Source organism: Myiozetetes cayanensis, unplaced genomic scaffold (genome assembly GCF_022539395.1).
Source record: "Myiozetetes cayanensis isolate MyiCay16 unplaced genomic scaffold, myiCay2020 scf1, whole genome shotgun sequence".
NCBI lineage: Eukaryota > Metazoa > Chordata > Aves > Passeriformes > Tyrannidae > Myiozetetes > Myiozetetes cayanensis.
The window spans coordinates 130,849,774-130,871,994 of NW_026086604.1; the positions used below are offsets into that span (position 1 = coordinate 130,849,774).

Genomic DNA, 22,221 nt, shown 5'->3' on the forward strand with positions numbered 1-22,221 from the left:
ATGCAGAAGCATTTAAGTTTTAGAGAACGTGATCTACTCTGATTCATTGCTGAATTCAGTTGAAGGGTCAATTGACTTAAAGTTGGCTTTTACATGATCTTTCATCCTTAACTGGTGCACTTTAGGCATGTCTATATTTCAAATCAGTTGAACTTTATGAAGACTCTAGGCTTTAAAGTGAACTTGGCTCTGTATGTATCTATCCCACACTCATTCTCCAACTCTTCCCTGCACTTTGGAAAGGGGTCATTCAGGAGATCAACCTCTAGCAGATCTGTGTGCGCAGTACAATCAAAACTGCATCCATTTAACTTCCTACAGTGTAGATTATGCATAAGAAATGAATATCCTTGTCTGTGGAAACTCTACACTAAATCCACTTGTGATATAACTGTTGCATGCTGGTGTGTTTTATTTGAACAACAGTAATACCTCGATTTTCCTCACTGGGAAGGGTAGGGTTAACATACAGGTTTTGAAAACTAAATCTGTTTCTGTATTGTTCTCCTGAAAGTGAAATGAAATTCATAGAATGCTGAAGTTGAAATATCCTGTTGTGCTTTCCATTGTTAAAAAAAAAAAAAAAAAGCCCAACTTTTTATTAAACCATTATATTCTTCCACTAGAAAGTTTTATACATGCATTCAGAACACTTCAGCAGATATTTTGCTGCTCTGATGTAGCATCAAAAATACTTTCTACTTGATGGAGAAGTTGCATACTTCATTTTTTTTTAATAAGGAGAAAAAATATTTGAGTTTTTATTTCCAAAAGCTACCTGCTTCAGAGACTGTTCTACTCATGTGTACTGAATTTTAATTCAATTCTTCTGGGCAAAGATGTGATTTTACTCATGTGCTGAGGGGCGTACTGCATAAAATAAATGTAAAGGTTCAGTGAGTTCTTTCCTTTGGGGCAAAACAAGTATCACAATTAGTGAGGAAGTTATTTATTGCCAACTCCATTGGCAGCAAGGAATAACTCATGAACCTATGACAAGACTAACAGGTCAGCTCCTGGATAACTTGAGGTGTGTTTGAAGTAAACAGAGATGTTCAACCTGTGAATTATGTGGCTTGCATTAAAGAGTCTTGTAGGATAAAATCAGTGGGTACTCCAGTTGCATGTATCTATGACTCATACTTTGCTCAGGCTACAAGTAGGTTATTCATTTATGTGGTTCTCCATAAATGTAGGAAATACTGATACACTGATTCTTAATGATAGGGAATATACAAATGGTAGCATATAGTAAAGCACATACAATATGTGTCTTCAGTTGAAGATTCTTTCAGTTTATGATAAGGTCCTAAATATCCTGTAGATATTCAGTTGTTCAGAAAAAAAAAATTAGTCTTCAGGATGCAGATTTCTGTAAAATCCGCTAGAAACTCCTGGGATATCTGACTGACTGTGTTGGGTCATAGCCATGTAATTTTCTGCCAGAATGATCTTGAGAGGTTTTTGTGGGGAGGAGAACAAATTAATTAGAAATTCCTTCCCTGAACAAAAAAACAGAGCCCGTATGAACTGTGGGGTGGAAAACTAGATTTGATAGAGAAGTTGTAGAATAACATATGAAAGAGGTATTTTGCTGGATAAAGAAAACAGAGGAATTCTTCAGGAGCAAGAACTTTACCCCAGAGTAGGAGTGATCCAAGGAATGGCTTTCTGGGAGGCTAGGAAAATCACTCTTTATTTCCAAGGTGTCATAATGGTAAGAACTGCTGATTAGGAATTTCAGGCAATCCAAAATAGCTTTAGAGTAAGCTGTGAAAACCTGATAAGTTAATACCCTGTGAGCACAATCATGCGACTGTGTATGTAACTACTGTGAAAGGAACAATCATCCCCTTTGCAAACTAGTTGTCCTACACATTTAAAATGTAAGAAGTTACCAATCAATGTTTAGTCTTAAGGTATGTTTTTGAATTATTTCAGGCTACTCCCATGTGACATTCATGGTGTGTCTTCTGTTATGCCCTAAGTGAATTTTTGCTGTTGATTAAGACTATCTCTGTCCAGCAAAAGGTGGAGTGTTTGCCAGCAACTATGAGGGTGTAGGCAATGATGAGTAACTCGATTTGCATTTATGCTCGTACCCTTTTTTTCTCAAGGGAGGCTTGTTGAACTGTTTGGAGAGGTAAATGCTGCAGTTCCTATACATACCTCACTAGCTTTTACAAGTATGTTTTCAACTGTGGTCTGTGATCCTAAAGGGCTCTGTGGTTGGTCACCAAGGAGTCCATAAACCAAGCCTGATAGGCACATAGGCACATGGTTTGCACTTTTTAAGCCCTACTGGAAAGAATGGAAGTTTATAAATTGCAAGACTATTTCTCAGTGTAGTCAAGCTAGAAGCCCTTATTGCTGGCTTCTGACTCAAGTATCTGTTCCATTTTAAAGCAGGATTTACTCCATAATCTGTGTTTCCTTGATTGTGCCAATATGTTGTTGAAGATGCATAGGCTGTATAGTTCACAAAAATCACAATTAAGGTGTATTTAATGGTTTCAGCTAGGGTAGGAGATGGCACAAGGCTTTCTTATAGCTTTTGATTTCTTATTGTCTTGCCAAAAAGCTCAGATCAGTCTGTTGTATGCTGCTGAACTTGCTGTAAAAGACTTCTCTACCTCAGTTTTGTAAGACCGTGAATCATTCTTCTCTCTGGTCAGGATGTTGACAATGCCTCTCTGGCACGTCTTGATCTTGAGCGCAAAGTTGAGTCCCTGCAAGAGGAGATTGTCTTCTTGAAGAAGCTCCATGATGAGGTAAGCTGGATAACGGGGACTGTGTTTAGATGTTGGCTGTCTGGCATGCGAGTAAATTCTTTACTGGGTCTGTCCCAGAGTCCCTGCCCGTGTATGTTCTGTATGCTTTTGTGTAATAACATTGAGTGTCTGCTTCTCTCTTAAGGAAATCCGAGAACTGCAGGCCCAACTCCAGGAACAGCACATCCAAATTGATATGGATGTTTCTAAGCCTGATCTCACTGCTGCCCTGCGTGATGTTCGCCAACAGTATGAAAGCGTTGCTGCTAAGAATCTTCAGGAAGCTGAAGAGTGGTACAAGTCCAAAGTAAGTGAAATGTGTCAGGCACTCAAAACAATTGTACGTAACAGCTTTGCTGTAGCACTCAGTGTTCCCTCTGTCTCTACTGGACATGAACACAGCCATGACACAAAGTAATTTTTAAACTAGTCTGGGAAGAGTACAACTGAAAACATTCGGTGCCATAAGTAGAGTATCAAAATCATGGATGCATGCTTGGGGTCTTTCCTATGCTTGTACCTGAAAGCAGATGCTGGATGAAATACTGGAGAAGCAAGTGAGCAAATGGGTGAAAAAATGGTGAGAAGATGGGAAACATACAGGGTAGGGAAACAAATATGAAAGTTTGCTACAAATGCTAATATTCAAATCTTTTAGGTGTTAACACTTGTAATGGCTTCAGATGCCCTCAGATGTTGAGTCTGCAAAAAGTCTGTTTCACCATGTCTGTTGAAGTGTTGTGCTAACCAAACTGGGGCTCTCCACAGTTTGCAGATCTCTCCGAAGCTGCTAACAGGAACAACGATGCCCTGCGCCAGGCCAAGCAAGAAGCCAATGAGTACCGCAGACAGATCCAGTCTCTCACCTGTGAAGTTGATGCTCTTAAGGGAAGCGTAAGTAGAAGACAGCAGTTGTTGGGGCATTCTTCCCTTTGCAGCTTTAAGCACTGCACTGCAGTTTAAATGTTGATCTAGATGTGAATACAGGTGATCTGCCATGCAATACAGCAGCTTATTAGTACTTTTTGAAAAGGGTGCCATGGGCTCAGTTTGCCTGCATGCATGACAGTGCACTGGTCAGATTGATACACTGAACTAGTTTTATTTAAGCTATAAACAATGAGTTGATTCTCTCGCTATAATATTCACTGTTTATGTAGCACTTTCTGGAAGTGTTTATGCCTCATTGGTCAGGTACAGCTGAAGTCATATAAAAAAAGTTGGAGGAGCAGTGGAAAGGAGGCACAAATTTTGCTGCTGCTAAAACCTGACTCCCCTAAAGGCTGTCTTGAAGTGAATTTAACAATGTTAAGTACACCTGCAGGCCCCCTCCCTGAGGACTGCTTGCATGCTGACTTGTACTGCATGTGTTGGGCTTACTGTAAGGGATCACTTTGCCACCTGGTAGAACAAACACATGGTGCACCTCAAATCATGCAGCAGAATAACCCTCCTTGACTTTGCAAGGGGAAGATAAGGAGATGACAAATTTTGGACGTCTGGGCATTTTCAGAAAGGATGCTAATGTAGCATAACTTTCTTTTTTTGAAATGCTAAGGGTTTTGATAGTGGGGAAGAGTGGCTGAACTGCAGCAGTGCTTGATTTCTCTGTTCTCTTCCAGAATGAGTCCCTGGAGCGCCAAATGCGTGAAATGGAGGAGAATTTTGCTGTGGAAGCTGCTAACTACCAGGACACTATTGGCCGTCTGCAGGATGAGATTCAGAACATGAAGGAAGAAATGGCTCGCCATCTGCGCGAGTACCAGGACCTGCTGAATGTAAAGATGGCTCTTGATATTGAGATTGCCACCTACAGAAAACTGCTGGAGGGTGAAGAGAGCAGGTAATCGCATGCAGACTCTTTCTAAATGGCAATTACTAGAAGACACTCTACACCCATGTCTGATTTTCTCCATTTCTTTTTTCCTTTAGGATTAACATGCCCATTCCAACCTTTGCTTCTTTGAACCTGAGAGGTAAGCTGTTTCTGCTATTTCAGTTTAGCCAGTTTTTCTGTCACTAGCAAGAGGGTTTTGGATAGCTCCTTTTATGCTAGCTTTTGAACTTGTGTAACTGCAGTTGGTTGTGAATGTTTTTCTTGAATAAAACTAAAATTACAACTTGGAATTACTTAACCTTGGATGGTAAGACTCTTGTGTTCCTGGACACTTGTTTAAAAATGTCAATACATAGCAAGTGATTAGTTTAGATGCCTGCTAAAGGTGCTTTAAGGGCAACGGGGAGAAAATGTGGCTTATTCAGAGCCCCAAACTTCTTTGTGTACTAAATTGTTATTCTGAAAGTAGACACCCAAATCTAGTACACCACATTTCTTGGAGGAGGTCCTTCATCCAGACTATTGGTAATAATACACTTTCTTCTGCAGAAACCAACATTGAGTCTCAGCCAATGGTTGACACTCACTCAAAGAGGACACTTCTAATTAAGACCGTCGAAACTAGAGATGGACAGGTTGGTAGTAACTTTTAATTTTATTTCTATCACAGCTGGTTACCTTAGTGCAGCCTTTATATTGCAGTAAATATTGAGTAGAACAGAAACTGGCAGTTCAGGCTGTGTGACTTAACATACAGTTGTAGCAAACAGACTTCCATGGAAAAGTTCATAAAATTCATCTGACAGTAAAACCTTAAGTTTCTGACAGTTACCTGTCTCTTGAGTATTTAAGTTTACCCGAGTTAGCAGTTCTCAAAAGATTTCCTTAGGAAAACATGGCAGCAAACAGAGGTACTTGTTTGGGACAAGATGCTGTTGTCAGTCTTAAGTCAATAGAGCTTAAATGGTTTCTGCACGCTCTTTGCAAACTAGAACTTCTCATTTAAAAGTGAGAGCTGATACCCATTTGTTCAGATTTTTGAGGTATTGGATGTTCCACTTTCAAAACCCCAGCAGTCTTCCTACTAAAACTTAATGCAAGTGTTTCTGTTTTTCATCAGGTTATTAATGAAACTTCCCAGCATCATGATGACTTGGAGTAGAGCTGAAGTGAAGATGCAAACAATTAATGCAGGAGAAATTCTTACCAGCAAGATTGAAAAAGTCCATGTCTTAAAGGAAGAAACAGCTTTCAAGTGCCTTTCTGCAGTTTTTCCATGAGCGCAAGATGATTATGCTAGGAAATAGGTCTTAGATCTTGCAAACTGACTCTCCCTGAAAGATTAGAGTTTACAATGGAGTCTAGTTTACAAATAGCAATATCTTGTGCTGCAATACTGTTTTTAAGTATCAGAATTCAATAAAACTGCTTTTTTCCAGCACAGTATGAGCAACCTGTCGCTACTTCAATAAATCTTTGGAAAATGGCTCTTGATGTGTTCTAATTTGTTAACTTCATGACTTTCTGGAAAGCCATAACATAATGCTGGAATTACTATACGGTTGACATCTCTAGTACTGGCTGTGTGGAATGCTGTTTTTTCAGTTTAACTAGATAAACTGTCTTACTCATTTACTGCTTAGGTTTTGGAACCAACTAAAATGGACTATAACTGGCAGATGCATAATGTATTATGATATTTCTTATCAATTGAATAAAATATGATACTTCAAGCTAATAAAAGTTAATCTTGCTTCCATATACTAGTTAACCCGGTTACTAAGAGCTAAGCATGCTCAAAATACCTTAAAACTTGGTTTTATAAAACATACTAGTTATGTAGCAGAGAAATAGTTCACGCAAGCTCTTATCTCAGACAGCACCTTTGCAAGTTAACAGCTGACTTGGTGTATTGACCTCATTTTCCAGGAAAGACTAGTTCCCAAAGGCTTGTCTGTATTACAGAAGCTAAATGAAGTTTTCATATGGAGTGGGGGTTAGGAGAGACTAACTTGCTTTATTGCTGACTTAATTCTAGTATTTAAACTCTTTTTTAAAAACAGAGAGCCACCATGCATGGTGTTCTCTGCTGAACATCTGCATAAGTGCAGAAGAATGGGAAAGAGAAAGCTCCCATCTGACTTGCTATAGTCTTGTGGAAGGCAGAAGTGAAGGGCTGAGGTCCTCTGTGAACACTTAAATTCTCTTGCAGAGGAAGGAACTTCTCAAATTTAAACATTTGAGACCACAAGACAGCCCTATGAAAGTAGTTACTCTGTTCCCCATCATGCCTGTAAAACCTGCTTCCTGTAAGCTTTTACTGAGGTAACAATTTTTGTGGAATAGGTAAAAGCAAATGAGTTGTTCGGTAAATACGTATGGCATTCAGTGCTCATTCAAGGTAAGGGTAGTAGTTTTGTGTTGTACAGGCACTCTCAAAAGCACATGGGAACGATCTGTAAGAAAAACCTATTACCATATTTGATAGGGATGAAAACAAATTGCTTCTTTTCCATCCTTATTAGTTCTTCCCTTGGCTCAAACTCAGGACTAACTGGATGCAGTGCAGGCACTGGAGTGAGGGGGCACTAGGAGTCTGCTTTTCCCATCTCTGTTGCCTCTGGCCCCAGGTTAGGAGACCTGCAGCTAGGATGCTAGTGGGCAATGCCTGGGATGTCCTGAAACCCTCTGCAGCTCAGACATCCAGGTATCCCACAAACTGAAGGTGGGGGACTGGGTGTGATAGCAGTTTGCATCTTTGAACCACCCGGGCAGAAGTGCTGAAGCTGTTCTTCACAGCAGAAAAGAACCTAAATTTTCAAACAAGGCATGGTGCTGCTGTTCTGTGTTCATAGAGGACTTCAGCCTCTAACTTCCAACTCCTGGCAGGCCAGAGGGGAGTTTTCCCTGTTACACCACAATTGGGCTGATGTTCAGCAAAACATGCAAATCCATTAGGGTGGGATATGTGCAGCTTGGTGCTTTAGGTGCTTACCCAAGAGAAAAGTCTTGAAACTGATCCTGTGTTTGTTCTGCTGACTCTTCCATGCAGAAGAGCCAGAAGTGAGTCTGAGGAGAGTGCCTGGCATTAAGCCTCAGCCGCTGCTTGCTGCAAAGCAGGACAGATTCAAGCTGGTCCACAGCGTGGTGAGTAGGAGAGTCTCACTAAAACTGAAAGAGTGAACCCAGCCTCTTTCATGCTGCAGAGATTACAGACACCAGGTTTTCTTTTACTTTTCAACATCCAGAATGATTAAAAAAAACCCACAAAACCAAGCTTGCATGGGAAATGCTTTATGTGAAAATGACAGCTCTGGCCATGTGTAATATCTCATTTTGAACACTGAATAGGCACAGGTGTCTACACCCTTTCAGGACAAGGGTGGGATAAGAGGCTGATGTCCTGCTTTTTGCAGACTACTGAAGTATTTCTTGATTTGGATATTGAAAAGATCAGGCCAATGTTCCACATAATTTGTTTAATCTGAAACAGTGTGGGAGCCCTGGTCAGTGGCATGTGGAAGCGTGTGGGCAGGGAAAGCCAGCTCCACCAGGGGACAGTAGGGACCCTCAGTGACTCTGGGCAGAGACCCACAGCACAGTGTGCTTTTTGAGATGCACATTGATTGCTGGAGGTTACCTGAATTGTGATAGTCTTTCAAATGTTGCTCTCCCTCTGCTGCCAGCTACCTGGCTCACTGCTTTCTGCTGCCTTTGATCACTTCATTCAGTAGATAAAAGAAGTGACTCTATCAAGCACTGACAGTGCAGCAAAGGAATTATTCCTGGCTCTTCTGTGTTTGGATTTACTCAGAGCACAGAGAAGCATGTGGCAGAGCTTTCAGCCCCGGGAATAAATAGAAAAACAAATAAAAATAAATAAACCTAGTTGCCAAGGGGATAGGAATATTGCAGGAAACCTCAAAAACCTGCACTCTGTGCTACTGTGAGAGTATCCTCATGGTGGAAAGGAGAGCAAATGATGATTGTATAAACTTCTCAGTGTTTGATCTAGGGGCACCAGCCCCATGCTCACAAACAGTTACTGAAAGCTGCTTAGTGTTGAGCCAGCAGCTGACCTCAGAACTGTTTCACATCCTAATAACTCCAGGCAGCAGCCCTACCAAGCGGTGCAGCCCCCACCGATGGTCGGGTGCTTGTCCTGCCCTCCAGCAAACACAGAGAAGCTGCTCCTGTGAACTTATAGAGCGACTACCTCTCAGTGTGTGAGCTGTTCCTACAGTAAATAATATTAATTCTCCAGATAACTAAGAATCCTCATATTTAGTTTATTTTGGCTCATTTAGCTGGAAGCTTCCTTTCCTTTCTTTCTTTCTTTTTTTTTTTTTTTTTAAATAATCTTACAAAATACAGAAATTGTTAGCAGAGACTCGATATTCCAAGCTCTTGGGAACATACAGCTAAATGCACTTCTGCCATCCAGTGGGTCTGCTTTAGTATACAGCAAATATACACCCTGCCTCCTTCCCTCCTCTCCTTTATTTCTTTTTCTCTCTTTTTCTTTCTCTCTTTCTCTCCTCCTCTTCTCTTCTTAATCTCTCTATCCAGTATTTCAGTGCTGAACACACATATTTGGCTCACAGAATGCTCAGAGTTCTGGCCCAGCTAAAGGTTCTGCCCTTCTCCCCTCCCTTCCCTATCCCAGCTCTTTTCAGCTGTTACCTCTATAAATGACTCGTAGTTTCACTGCTGTCCTACTGTGCTCAGTGGGAACACCTGTATTATTCAAAGTGCATGGAGGAAACAGTTACAAGACTGCTCGGAGGTCCTGAATGTTTACCTGTGAGGTTTAAAGAGCTCAGGACACTTTGGATGTAGCCTGATGGCAGCAAGGTCCATCAGGGCTGGTGGTGGGGGCATGGCATCGCTGTGCCTCAGGCTGCAGGGTGCTGATCCACAGGCACACAGGTGCCTGGGCACCTCATGCAAAGCCACAAAAGCACCTGAGGAACTTTCAGAAAACTGCTTACGGGAAACACTCATCCTAACGGGTCGTTAGACCTTCAAATGAGGTCTGAGCATATCCCATCATGCCAGGTAGGGTGCCCAGTGCTGCCAGTGATTAGAGCACTTACAGGGCTCACACTTAAAGTCCTATTTGCAGGTGCAAAATCCCACAGGAAAGCGGGTTACTGGGTGCTTTGAGGCTGGTTCTCCCATTAGTCCATTAAAACATATCCTGTAGACTCTCAATCACCTTTAGGCACTCAAGGAGCATGGAGAAACTTGTGGCTGACATCCCTGTCATGGGGCTGTTGGTGACAGTCACCAAGGACCCAGACTACATGGAGATTACACCCTGCTGGAGTACACCTGGTGTTGGGAGGCTCCTGCTCCTGACCACTGCTTGCTTATACCAAGTGGTGAAAGGGAAGATACCTACAGGATATAAACTTCAATGTTTGAAGAGGATGAGCAGTTGAGTGGCTGCATAGAGATTTTTGCTGGTGCTCTAACAAGTTTTTAACTATAAAAACATTCTACAGGGGAAGGAAAGCCTGGATATTACTGAAAATTTTTAAGCAATTTGCACACAATAAACTGCTCTAAGAGACATTTACTTGAGTGCAGTCATGCATGCAGAATTAGAAAGTGCCAAAAATAAAATTACATCTTCAATCTTTATTTGGTCCCTTTTTTCTCATGCATAATGCTAAGGATTTCAGGTGCAAGTTCATGGACCTTGTTCTCATGCAGTGCACACACCCAACTGCACTTCAGGAATCACCACTGCTCACTGCCAGAGCATTTCACACCTGCATGTGTGTTCCCCCAGCTTATCTGCTTTAAAGAGTCTGAATTTTTAATTTCCTGTAGAGTACCCTCTGCTGTTATTCCTGGTTCTTTGCGAGACCCCTGTGACAGGTGGGTTATTGTCGGCCCTGTTTCAAATGGGGGGCCATGGAGCACAGCAGTGCTCAGAAGTGGAATTTAACCTCAGGGGTCCACTGTGAGGGCTGTTAGCACTGTGTACTTTTAAGACACTTGCTGTTTTCAGGTCCAGGTACTTTTCCAGTTTTGATTTCAGAACAAGTCTCCACAAAATGAATTATGGGGTACCAATGCAAAGCATAGTTCAAGTGAAATTCCCAGCTTCAGCAGGAAGGCTGTAGCACAAACAGGGGAAAAGCTGTTTCCCTAACAGCATAGAGCTATCTTAATTGTAGTACTCCTCTCTGCAGCATATTGCATCCTTCATTCCACTGTTCCCTTCTTCTGCACTATGGACAGCAATGCTCTGGCTAACAGACCCCCTCACAACCCAGTCAGGGCCATTCCCCAGGCCCATGAGCTGGCCAGAGGTAAAAAATGTCTGTGGGATTCCATCTGCAGCAACCAAACTCATTGCTTCAGGAAAGGGCAACTCCACAGCAGCCACATCTCTGCACAGTGGTCTGTCGTAGTTTCTGTACAAACACTTCAGCCTGACATTTCCACAGATGTATTGCAGCTGTCTCCCTGTGGTGGGTGGCATGAACTGCAAGGAGAAGGCGGCTTGCGTGGAGCATTTCTCCTTGCCGGTGGATCCTTGCCCACAGTGAACCATGAGAGACGGTATGGCTGCAAAGAGAAAGACACTGCTTTCCCCAAGAACTGCTCTGCAGTTATTCTCTGCTACTGGCTGTGATTCTGAAGTCCAGGACAATGTCACAGACTTGGCAGACAGCAAATAAAAGCATGGTCAGGATGGAGAAGAGTGGTGGGTTGAATGCAGCCAAGTGGCCAAGTACCTACACAGAGGCTTGCTGCCCCCTGTCCCTCTCAGTGGGATGGGGGGAGAAAACACTAAAAACAAAGGTAAGGCAATTTGTGAATGGAGATAAAGGCAGTTTAACAGGTGAAGAAAAAAGAGGGGAAAAAGTGCCAGGAAAAACAAAAGCAATCGCCCACTATGGCCCACTGCGCACCCAGACAGATGCCCAGGTGGTGTCCCAACAATGGCCACCTTGGAAGCCTTCTTCTTCCTTTACCTCAATCTTTATAGCTGGTGATTGAGCTGATTAAGCATGACATTGCATGATTAAGCATGGAATGGCCCTTTGGCCAGTTCAGATCAGCTGTCCCAACTGTCACCTCCAGTGTCTTTCCCACACCCAGCCAACTAGATGATGGATCAGAGAGGGAAATAAAAAGAAAGCTTTAATGCCTTGCAAGCACTGCTCAGTAACAGCCAGTGGGCATGATGTCCTATGGTGTGGAATATCCCTTTGACCAGTTCAGGTCAGCTCTCCTGGCCATGCTCTGTCCCAGTGGGTCACTGTGCCACCAATATTGTTTTAGTCACAAATCCAAAGCACAGCACCCCAGGGATTGCTATGAAGACAGCGAACTCCATCCGTTGCAGACCCAGTGCATGAATCTTGCAGATGGGTACCTGGCAGCAGGGTGGAGGCCATGTGTGAGGTCTGAGAATGACCCAGATTCAAAGTCCATGTTTTCCAAACTAGGGGGATGGTTTTAAGCCCAGATTTCTCAATAAAATACCCTATAGATTTGGTGGATGTTGAAACAATGTACAAGCTAGAAAAACTCTGCCCTTTTATATAACCAGCTTTACCATAAGGGAAAAGTGAGTAATATGGGGAGTTTTTGCTGGCTGAAGTGTTCCATGTCCAGGCCAGGTTTCCATTCTAACTAATACCTAAATACTGCAAAACTACCTTGGCTCCCACCTACTGAAACTATTACTGTCATATTTTTAAAGTTTATTTTTCAAATTGGAGGTGACAATTGCAAACATACTTTCTATTCCAGCAGTCCTTCTTTGATGATGCTTGCTGCAGTGTATGATAGGTTTGCTGCCCCCAGCTTTCCCCCTCAGCCCTTAGTGCCCTGCAGCTGGGCAGCCGTGGAAGTGTGTGCCTGTACCACTCCTGCCAAACAGCACAAAGCTGCCTTAGGCTAAAAAATACTGGACTGTGATCTAAGAGGGGTCTGAAGCAGGAAATTCTTGCATTGGTAGGATATGTGTCTATCCTGGCCACAAATACTGTTTGGTGTTCAGTTACTCTCAAAGTGACAAAGTTGTGTCTTGTATTTAAACAGAATTTCTTGGGTTTCACTTCATTGCCTGTTGCTACTGGATAGCACTGAGGAGAGCCTGGCTCTGTCTTTGGTATTCCTGCCATCAGTTGTTCATACACACTGATGTGATCCCTCTGAGCCTTCTCCAGGCTGAAGAGTCCCAGCTCTCCTCTACTTGTGTGTCAGGTACTCCAACCTCTGCATTGTCTTTGTGCCCCTTGGCTTGACTTCTTCCAGTAAATCCATCTCTCTCTTGTACCGGAGAGCCCAGAACTGGACATGGCACTACAGAGGGACCTCATCAGGGCTGTGCAGAGGGGAAAGATCAACTCCCCCAGAAAATTTAGCTTTGTTATATCAAGTTATACTCAATGGTCAGGAAAAGGATCCATAGAAACTGGTGGCCTGGCAGATGGGAGGTGAAGTAAAGGCCAGAGCTCTAAAGCAACATATGAACAGCCTAATTGGGTCAAATCAGTGATCCACCCAGTCTCCTACAGATCTTGCTAAAAAAAATGGTATAAGGGACATGGCTCCAATCCCCGGAATAGCTTTTATTTCAGGTAAATTAGGATTCAGAGGCTTTTTGTGTCAGTGGCTTTATCCAGACCATTGATGAATTTGTCTGACTTGATACGAATAGTTCTTTATTTTTAGCTTCTAACAGCCTGTATTTCATAATATGACAGTATACCAGGGAAGAACATTTGAACATTTTCTTTTGATTGTTTTATCCTTATTGTCTGATTATTTTGTTGACTTTGTAGGAGTTCTTGTGTTATGAAGCATGGTACTCAACCCCTCCATGTCACCCCTCATTTGTCAGACTTCCCACCCCTAGAAGTGTTCGAGGACAGGTTGGATGGGGCTCTGAGCAACCTCGTCTAGTGAAAAGTGTCCCTACCCATGTCAGGGGGGTTGTAGCTACATGATCTTTCAGGTGCCTTCCAACACAAACCATTCTGTGGTTCTCTAGTAGCTCTCCTCCAGCACTTCTGCATGTTCCAACATTTATAGTGTCTTCTCATCGAGAAGTCATCCTGTAACCCTAATAATCCTCATCACTTTACTTCTCATTTTAGTTCTGCTACAATCTATTTAAAAGAAGGTGACTAAGACAACATGCAGTTTTCAAGATGTGCATTGGAGCAACAACAGAGTGACATAATGGGAACTCCTGTTTTGCGCTCAGTTGCCTTCAAAGTAAGGAAAAATATCCTAGCTACATTTTTGATCACTGCTCAGTACTGTGCTGATGTTTTCAGAAAGTTATCCACCGTCACTCAAAGATCTCTTTTCTAAGGACTAATAGCTATGACTTTTTTCCCCCTACTTTGCCGTCATTGACATTAAAGTTTCATTCCCTGTTTGATCGCCCAGTTAACCAAGACTGCCATACCCTTCTGCAACTTTGAGTTTGGCATTAATACTGATTGCCCCTAATAATTTTGTACCAACTGAAAACTTTTGTCAAGCTGCCTGGCAGCCTTGTCTAGGTCACTGAGGACTGAACTGAATGGTAAAATCCAGTGTGTAAGTACTTAAGGCAGCCCACTGACAGCTTCCTTCTACAGTGAAGGCTCTCCATTATTTCTGTCATTTTCTGCTTTCTAGCCTAAAACAGGGAGAATGTGCCCTCTTAGGGTATCCCGTAGGAATCTGCAGTAAGTGTTATACAAAGGTTTTTGACAAAAATCTTCCATTGCATCACCCTTACCCACAAAGCTTGTAAAATCCAATAGATGTTTTCACCCAATTCATGAGGCATGACTTCCTCAGCAAAAAATGCAGGTAGTCCTCCTCAGCACAGCTGCTCACACAGTTCCTCCTGATGTTGCCAGGTAAAAACATTAGATTTGTTGCTCTTTAGATTTCAGCATCACCCTGGAGCCTTTTTTTAAGAGCCTGAAGTTATGCAGCCCATTGACTGTTCCTCTGACAGCAGATGCATTGCAGCTCACAAATTAGCAGTTTCATGCTGAGTTGCTACAGAGCTGTTTGATGGTTCCCATCCTGCCTTCTCTTTACCTGTCAATGTATTGATTTGTTTCAAAACCTTTTCAGTTTGAGATTGTTCTTCAGCTGTCTCAGGGGGCTCCTTCACCTTTTTCTTAATGAGCTGCATTCATCTAAGTTTTTTCCTATGGCCTTATCTTGCTGATTAATCCTTCTATTCTTGATTGTCTTGATTTAAGCTGCTCTGAATTTCTGGCAGACACTATGGTTTGGATGTGTTTGAAAGCGTTTTTTTATTAGCAACTTGCCTCTTGAACTGGCATTTAGTCCATCCCACTAGAGATCAACTTTTCAACTGTCAGACTTTCATGGGTTTCTTATTTGGACAGGACTTCTCTCAACTTTTAGTAGTTCCCTTCACTGTCCTTTTAAATTTGGGTGTGTTTTTTTTGTTTGTTTGATTGTGAGTTTTGGCGGTTTTTATCTTCCCCTTCCCCTTTCCCTTCCCCATCACCTGCTGACCAATGCCCAGCCTGCTCCTGAGTTGAAATCAGCCCCTCCTGGCCAACTCCCCCAGTTTAGACACTGGGCATGATGTCCTATGGTGTGGAATATCCCTTTGACCAGTTCAGGTCAGCTCTCCTGGCCATGCTCTGTCCCAGATAACTGTGCCCCTCCTCACTGAGCATGAGACGCTGAAAAGTCCTTGATTTAAGGGTAGAGCTGCTCAGCAACAACCAACACATCGGTTTGTTATCAACTTGATTCTCATATGGAATCCAAAACACAGAACTGTGCCAGATACTAGGAAGAAAATTAACCCTATCCCAGATGAAACTAGGACATAAAGTGTCTCAAAAAAATCTCTTTGTGTCTAATCAGCATTTTCAATTTTTTAGCTTCTAGGGTTTGTTGGGTTTTGTGTGAGGTTTTATTTATTTCTTTTGCTTTGTTTTGGTTTTTTGTTTGTTTTTTTGTCTTGTTTTATTTTGGGCTTTTGTTTTGGTTTTCTGTGCAGTGATTTGTTGTTTTTTTGTTATGGTTGTTGTTGTGGTTTTTTGTTTGGTTTTTTTGTTTGGTTGGGTTTTTTTGTGAGGTTTTTTTTGTTTGTTTTTTGTTTTTTAATTGCTGTCTACTTCTGATGAAAGCTTTATTCAAATGGGCTTCCATATAATTCTTCCTTCCTGGCTTTATTTTGAACTTTAGTATGTGCAGCTGCTATATCCTCTTCACCACTAACCTCTCCACTTTCCTCAAAGGCTATAAATTACTTGGTGCTCTGTCCTTTGCAAGATCTGTTCTTAGCTTTTCTCTCCTTTAACTTATAGTTCTCTAGCTGCCTTTTCCTGTAGGTAGTGGAGCTCCTATACACCTAATTGACCTTGGAGCAATTGCTTTGAACTTCATGGCACCTATTTCAGAGATGAAGAAAAGCTTTCTGATGAAAGCTTGTCATTTTCTCCCAACCTTATTAGATGGACTAATAAAATACAGGACCTCTATCCACAAACCTTGACTTACACTGTCATAAGATGAACAGGCACTGTAAGATGCTCCCCATACAGATTGGCAGGGAACAACTTCACCATCAGGGGCTGTCCCACCTCCCCCAGCCAGGGAACAGGGCAGGCTGGTGTGGAAGGATGGATGGGGCAGCCCCAGCCCCATCAGGGACCTCCACCCCAAGCTATCAGACACCTCTGTGGGGAAGGAGGTGCCTGATGCAGAGGGTGTCTGTTCTGATCAGGAAGAAAAAGTAGATGAGGCCTTCCACAGCCTCACATTCTCTGGCTCTGGTCCTCATGGTGGACTTTAATCACACCAATATCTGCTGGAGGGAGAGCACACCCTTGGAGGGTCCTCAATTCAAGTGACAGAGGAGCCAGCAGAGAGAGGTGCTCTGTTGGACCTCACACTTACAAATAAGGGAAGGCTCACTGGGGATGAAAGTCAAAGGTTGCCTTGACTGCAGGGACCAAGAGATGGTGGAGTAGAGTATCCTAAGAGAAGACAGCAGGGCAAAGTCCAAGATCCCAACCCTGGCCTTTCGGATAGAAGACTTTGGCCTCTCCAGGGATCCTCTTGAAAACGGGATAGAACCCTGAAGGGAAGAGGGGTCCAAGAAAGCTGGTTGATATTCAACAATCACATTACTTATGCTTAAGAACAATCCATCCTAAAGAACAGAAAGTCAAGCAAAAATGTCAGGAGGCCTGTGTGGATTGTTAAGGAGTTGCTGGCAAAACTCAGACCTAAAAATGAAATGTGCAGGAAGTAGGATCAGGGTCAGGTAACCTGTGAGAAATACAGAGACACCATCTGAGCTTACAGGCACGGTTGGGAAAGAGCCAAAGCCACCTTGAGTTGAGTCTGGCAAGGAACGTCAAGAGCAACAAGAAAAGCTTCCATAAATATGTAATGTGAAAAAAGACCAATGAAAATGTGGGCCTTCTGCTGAAAGGGGCAGGGGTTCTGGTGACACAGGATATGGACAAGACTGAGGTACTTTATGTCTTCTTTACCTAAGCCTTTGCCAGAAAGATACAACTTCAGGAATCCTCAGAGACCAGGGTGAAAGACTGGAGCAAGAAAGGTGTACTTTTGCTGGAAGAGGATCAGGTCAGAGAAAACCTAACTGCATAAACATGCATAAACCCCTGGCCCCTGACAAAATGCATCCTTGAGTGCTGAGGGAGCTGGCTGATGTCACTGCAAGGCCACCTTTAAGTGTTCCTTCCCTTGCTTCTGATGGTTCTCATATTTCCAAGCAAAACAACAGGCATCCTGGGCTTCTCACAAGAGATCAGTCCCTTATATTCCATACCATCAGTGCCCAGTTGGGGACTTGCACTTTACTGCTTCGCACTTTGAGATATGTTGACATTAAGGTAAGATATTATGTGGGTAAAATCCTACACAAATAAATTCTGCAGGGTTTATTTGCCTGCAGTATGAACGGAGCCTCCTAGAGCTGTTATGGGGGTAAGAAAGAGAACCAGAAGTGCCTCAGGACTGAGAAAAGACAGATTGGTATAGGCTTGGATATAAAAGGCTTGGAAAACCACTATTTTATGCATGAGACAAAGCAAAACACTGAGCTAGCCGCCTACCTTTGTTCAAGCTCCTTTCAGTGTACACAAAGCAATTTCAAATAGAGGATTTGCTCTTTGTGTCTCAAATATTATTTCTCTTCATCCAAGAAGCCTGTCCCCAAATGCACTGTATATCACTGGGGACCTGCTCCACACTCCAAATGTTTTTTTTCATGTAATAAATACTTGACATTTACAAAAATCGCTTCTAAATTCACACAGTGCAGAGCTCACAGTTTGAGATTACCCTCTAAACACCCTGAAGTGCCAGGCGCATAAATAAATATCCTCGCAAATAGATTCTCATTTATTAGTTTTGCAAGTGTATTTTCATTTCTTGGAAATAGGTGATTATTACAGGAAGACAGAATCACCTCTGGTTTAAGTTAAGAAAATTCAGGAAAAAAGCTAATCAAAAATGTTAAATTCTCTCCTTGTTCTTTTGATCTGTTTTTTTATCTTTGTAATTTAAATTTCATGATAATGGTACTCTGCATCTAAACTGCCCAGTTGTGCTTTATGTCATGGCCAATCAAGCATAGATCAAGATGTGGAATAGCAGCAAGAGACGAACTGCAGGTTTTAGGGAGAGGGAATGCTGTCTGTCTGTAGGTCACACATGGTCTCCATCATACAGGACATAAACAGATCTCAAGATGTACTATCTACCCCCGTAACACTACTAGGAGAGGACCAAGCATTGTTGGCCACATTTTGCAGATGGAATAATAGAGGACTTGGCCATGGAGAAATCCAGAGACTACTGTCTACTTTCACTACATGAAGAACAAAAAGATCCCTACAAAGGCATCCTTCCCTCTTAACTGCAATGTCTCTCCTCATTTCCAGGTGTATGGAAAGAGAGAAAAGATTCCTTATGGCCAAGAACTGGTTGGCATCCCTTCTCACTATCATTTATGGATGGTGCTTGTGCTGCACAGGCTGGAGTACTGATGGTTAATGGTGCCATGCAAGGATACAACCTTAATCAGTGAGCAAGGTGATCTTTTGATGCCAACCAAAAACTAAACCTCTTGTTTAAATTGGCTCTCTTTCGTCACTGGAGGCATAAGAGCACTGTGATGGATGGGAAAAAGGGCCTGTTTCTCACTACACAAGGTGGTTATATCAGCCCAGATGGTTAACCTGGGGCAGGCTGTATAGGCCAGGCTCTTCTTCAGTACAGGATGAGCCTTAGCAGCCAAAACCACAAGGGACCAGGGATCCTTGGAAATGTGCTCAGAGCCCTTGAGCCCAGGGCCTTCAGCTCAGGGACTGCCTGTGTTTTTCCATGAAGTCCATGAGTCAGTAGCAGCAATAACCATGATGATTACAGACTTTTGTTTTGGTCTGGGTGTGCCACAACGTTGTTTCTTGGCCAAGTCAAAACTTTGGTGAAACTAAAGTAGTTTGACACTTTTTCTGGCAAATGACAGGCGAAGCCATGAGGAACGTAATGAGTGTGGAGGTCCCTGCACAGAATCATGCTTTTACTCCTGCTTACCTTTCTCTGAGTGTGGATATCCAGATTCAAGGAATAAGCTGCCCAGTCAAGCTTCATGACATCCTCTTTGTAGTGTTGTATTACACTAAGAACTGGCTATTACTTATCTCTAGTTTTTGGTTCCCTCAGGAAGATCTAGCCCATGGCTTAGCCAAAGCCCTGCAGACTCGCAGTTACTTTATGCCTTGCTAATGAATTTATTCAAGCAAAGCAGCGACAATCCCTAAGTGAAAGCAGTTTTACTTGCATTGCTAGATTGCTGAAGTAAGCTAAAGCCAAAGTACAATCCGATTAAACTACTTTTAATGTATCTATTCAGGGCTGCACAACAGTTCAAGTACATAAATCCAATACTGATTTCTACTGTGAACATTTGATAAAGAGCTTTTCCATTCTGATTAACTTTATGTGACCGTGAAAATTGTTTTAGAGGTCAAAGAAATTAAGTTCACTATGTTTGTTATTCACAAAGGTGAATCTATCCTTATTCTCTTTCAGAGAATCCTTATCAACCTGATCTCCTCAAATGCTATTTCTAAGTGATGTTAGATAGTTACTATTTCCCTGGTCACAACTTTGTATGAATAGGGTAGATGGTAGCTCAGTCTGGGGTCGTATCCGCATTTCACCCACTCCATAGTCCCTCAGAGTGGAACACTGAACTATGGGTCAGCACACTGAACAGGGTGGCCCAGCTAGTCACCCTACACTCTATTCATAAACCAGGGAATCCAGGGCATAATTTATCACATCCCAACATAGACAACTAAAACAAGCCAGATGAATTATACTCCTCATCAAGACCATAAAGGGAACCCATAGCGGTGACTTTGAACTGTAGTGATGACACCTGCATTCAGTTCCATGGAAACCACCTTTGGTGTCAGAATGTCAGATGTCAGAATCTGCTTCAGTTCACTGCTAGACTGTACAGCACTGGAACTCCTCAGCTGGACCACACTACCCTCTCTTCCTTTTCTTTTCCCCTGGTCTGAGGTCACTTTGCAGTGATCTTTCATCTCATCTGATCTCTTGCTGTCTGACTTTTGAAATTAATATCCTCAGCAAATCACTCAGCTCCTGCAGAGCATATACAACACAATCAGTATAATTACTTCATGTCATACCTCAGTTGTCACTTCACTTTAATGGACTGCAAGTAAGATGAACTTGAAAAGTGCTCTAAGTTAATGTTCTTAGAGTTTCTATTTTAGACTCTTCTGAAAGATGTTAAATATATTCAGAGAAAGAGATTTCATTCTAGAAATTATTATCTGTATTGCAGCAGAACAAATAGGGCCAACAGAGTCCAGAGCTCTATGATTAAGGCACTGTAAAAGAAACATTCAATGTAGATTGGGAAAGTGTAGGACAGGAATGATGGGACTGATCTAATAAGTGTAGGTTTTTATGATGTAGAAATTTATATAAAAAGTAGTCATCCTGACAGTGAAGTAGCCTCCTGTACTTACGGACCGTGGAGCTGGGCATACAAATCTCCCTGCCTTGAAATGGAGAGTGGTTGGTGAGATGAATCTCAGGCTATTTCCTTCTGCCATCCTGCTCAGCTTTAGAGCAAGGTGAGATTCCCAAGGACACTGGTAGACCTGTGCCCCAGCTGCTAGCTTTGCCTCTCACTCTGGCCCATTAAGTGCTTCAACATGTCTGGCTTTTTAAAAAGAAGTTATTTTATACCAGTATTTGATGGAGAACCGTGTATTCAACATCAGAGTACAGCAATTTCCCATTTTAGATTACTCCCTCTGCCACTTAGTAATCACACCCCCCTCATCCTCCCTTCATAACATTTCTCCATGATTTATCACACACAAGGATATCCAGAGTATCTTCAGTCTTGTCCTTTACTCCTCTATTCCAATGCCTCAGAGAACATCATTGTCCTTTTTGGATCCTGTATCCAAATCTGGAGAGCTTAAAAATCCTGTATTTCTGAAAATAGAACCAATTAATTTAAAATCCATCTAGGGTAGGAGTCCTTTTGCTTCTCTTTTATATCAAAATCCAGATTTAGGACATTTACTGAGGCCACCTACCTCAACTCCTTCCTCTTCTACAAGTGGTTCAGACCCATCATTGCTGCCCTCCTGGCAGGACTCCTTGGCACGTCACAGGGCTGGTTGGGAGTCAGCAGCAGCCCACAGGCAAGAGCTGTGCATGTGCTCTGTTAGAGGGCAGAGAAGGCAGGGGGCTGCAGCCCACTCCCAGGGTCCAGCCTGGGCTCACAGTAGGTTTTCCACAATGCATATTGTTCAAGGGGAAGTATTGGTATTAGAGGGGCAGTTCGAATTGAGGGACCTTTTCTGAGTGATTTTGCTCAGTTAAAACTCCACATATGTAATACAAGGGCAATTTTTGTCCTTACAAAGAAGATTAAAAGCTAAACAAAAAGATGTCCCTGCAGGTTTGGAGTTACACAAGCAGAACTGCACTTGGAATTCAGTTAGATTATTTTTGCCCTACCACTCTCTCAAATTACCTAATAAAAGTAATTTCAAAGATGAAAGTTATTCCATTCTAATGCTTATGTCTTTTTCCCAGCACATCCAGCATTTCTTCCTCCAACGACAATGGTAGGATGTGAGCTCCTGGAATAATTCAGCTTTGCTCGCCTGTGCTGTAGAAAACAGACAGCAGCTTAAATTAAGTCCTCAGTGGGCTCTCTCTTTTATCACTTACATGATAAAAGATCTGTATTGCTATACTTAAAAACTAATGCTTTCATTATAGTATCTCCATTAACCAGATGGTTCCATCTATCAGTTTGCAGAGACCATGAGACCTTAACATTCCTATTCACTACTAATTCGCTCTGGTGCAGAGTGAGAATGACACAAACACTTGATACAGGATGGGAGAAGCAAGGTAAAACTTAGCTGTGTATCTCCAAACCCAGGCACATTTAGCTACCTGAACATGGTTCACACTGGAATTCGAGAGAGGGAGGCAATCTTCCCTCACCTTTTAAAATTTTGATGACTTCCTCAGCCCATATGT

At 42.4% G+C, this 22,221-nt stretch overlaps 2 protein-coding genes across 3 annotated transcripts in view; one reads left to right on the forward strand and one right to left on the reverse strand.

Annotated features, from left to right (window-relative positions):
• VIM (vimentin) overlaps positions 1-22,221 on the forward strand; it is an 88,175-nt gene that overhangs the window by 2,192 nt on the left and 63,762 nt on the right. The window contains exons 3-9 of one of the 2 annotated variants that reach the window (XM_050324691.1): positions 2,676-2,771; positions 2,917-3,078; positions 3,540-3,665; positions 4,394-4,614; positions 4,704-4,747; positions 5,158-5,243; positions 5,729-5,791. In XM_050324691.1, the coding sequence (XP_050180648.1) occupies positions 2,676-2,771; positions 2,917-3,078; positions 3,540-3,665; positions 4,394-4,614; positions 4,704-4,747; positions 5,158-5,243; positions 5,729-5,770 (777 nt within the window). In that variant the 3' untranslated portion in view covers positions 5,771-5,791. Of the gene's footprint in view, positions 1-2,675; positions 2,772-2,916; positions 3,079-3,539; positions 3,666-4,393; positions 4,615-4,703; positions 4,748-5,157; positions 5,244-5,728; positions 6,095-22,221 lie in introns of those variants that run through there. The other variant, XM_050324684.1, reaches the window with a different exon arrangement.
• Positions 1-22,221, reverse strand: part of ST8SIA6 (ST8 alpha-N-acetyl-neuraminide alpha-2,8-sialyltransferase 6) — a 70,090-nt gene that overhangs the window by 1,342 nt on the left and 46,527 nt on the right. The window lies entirely within an intron of this gene.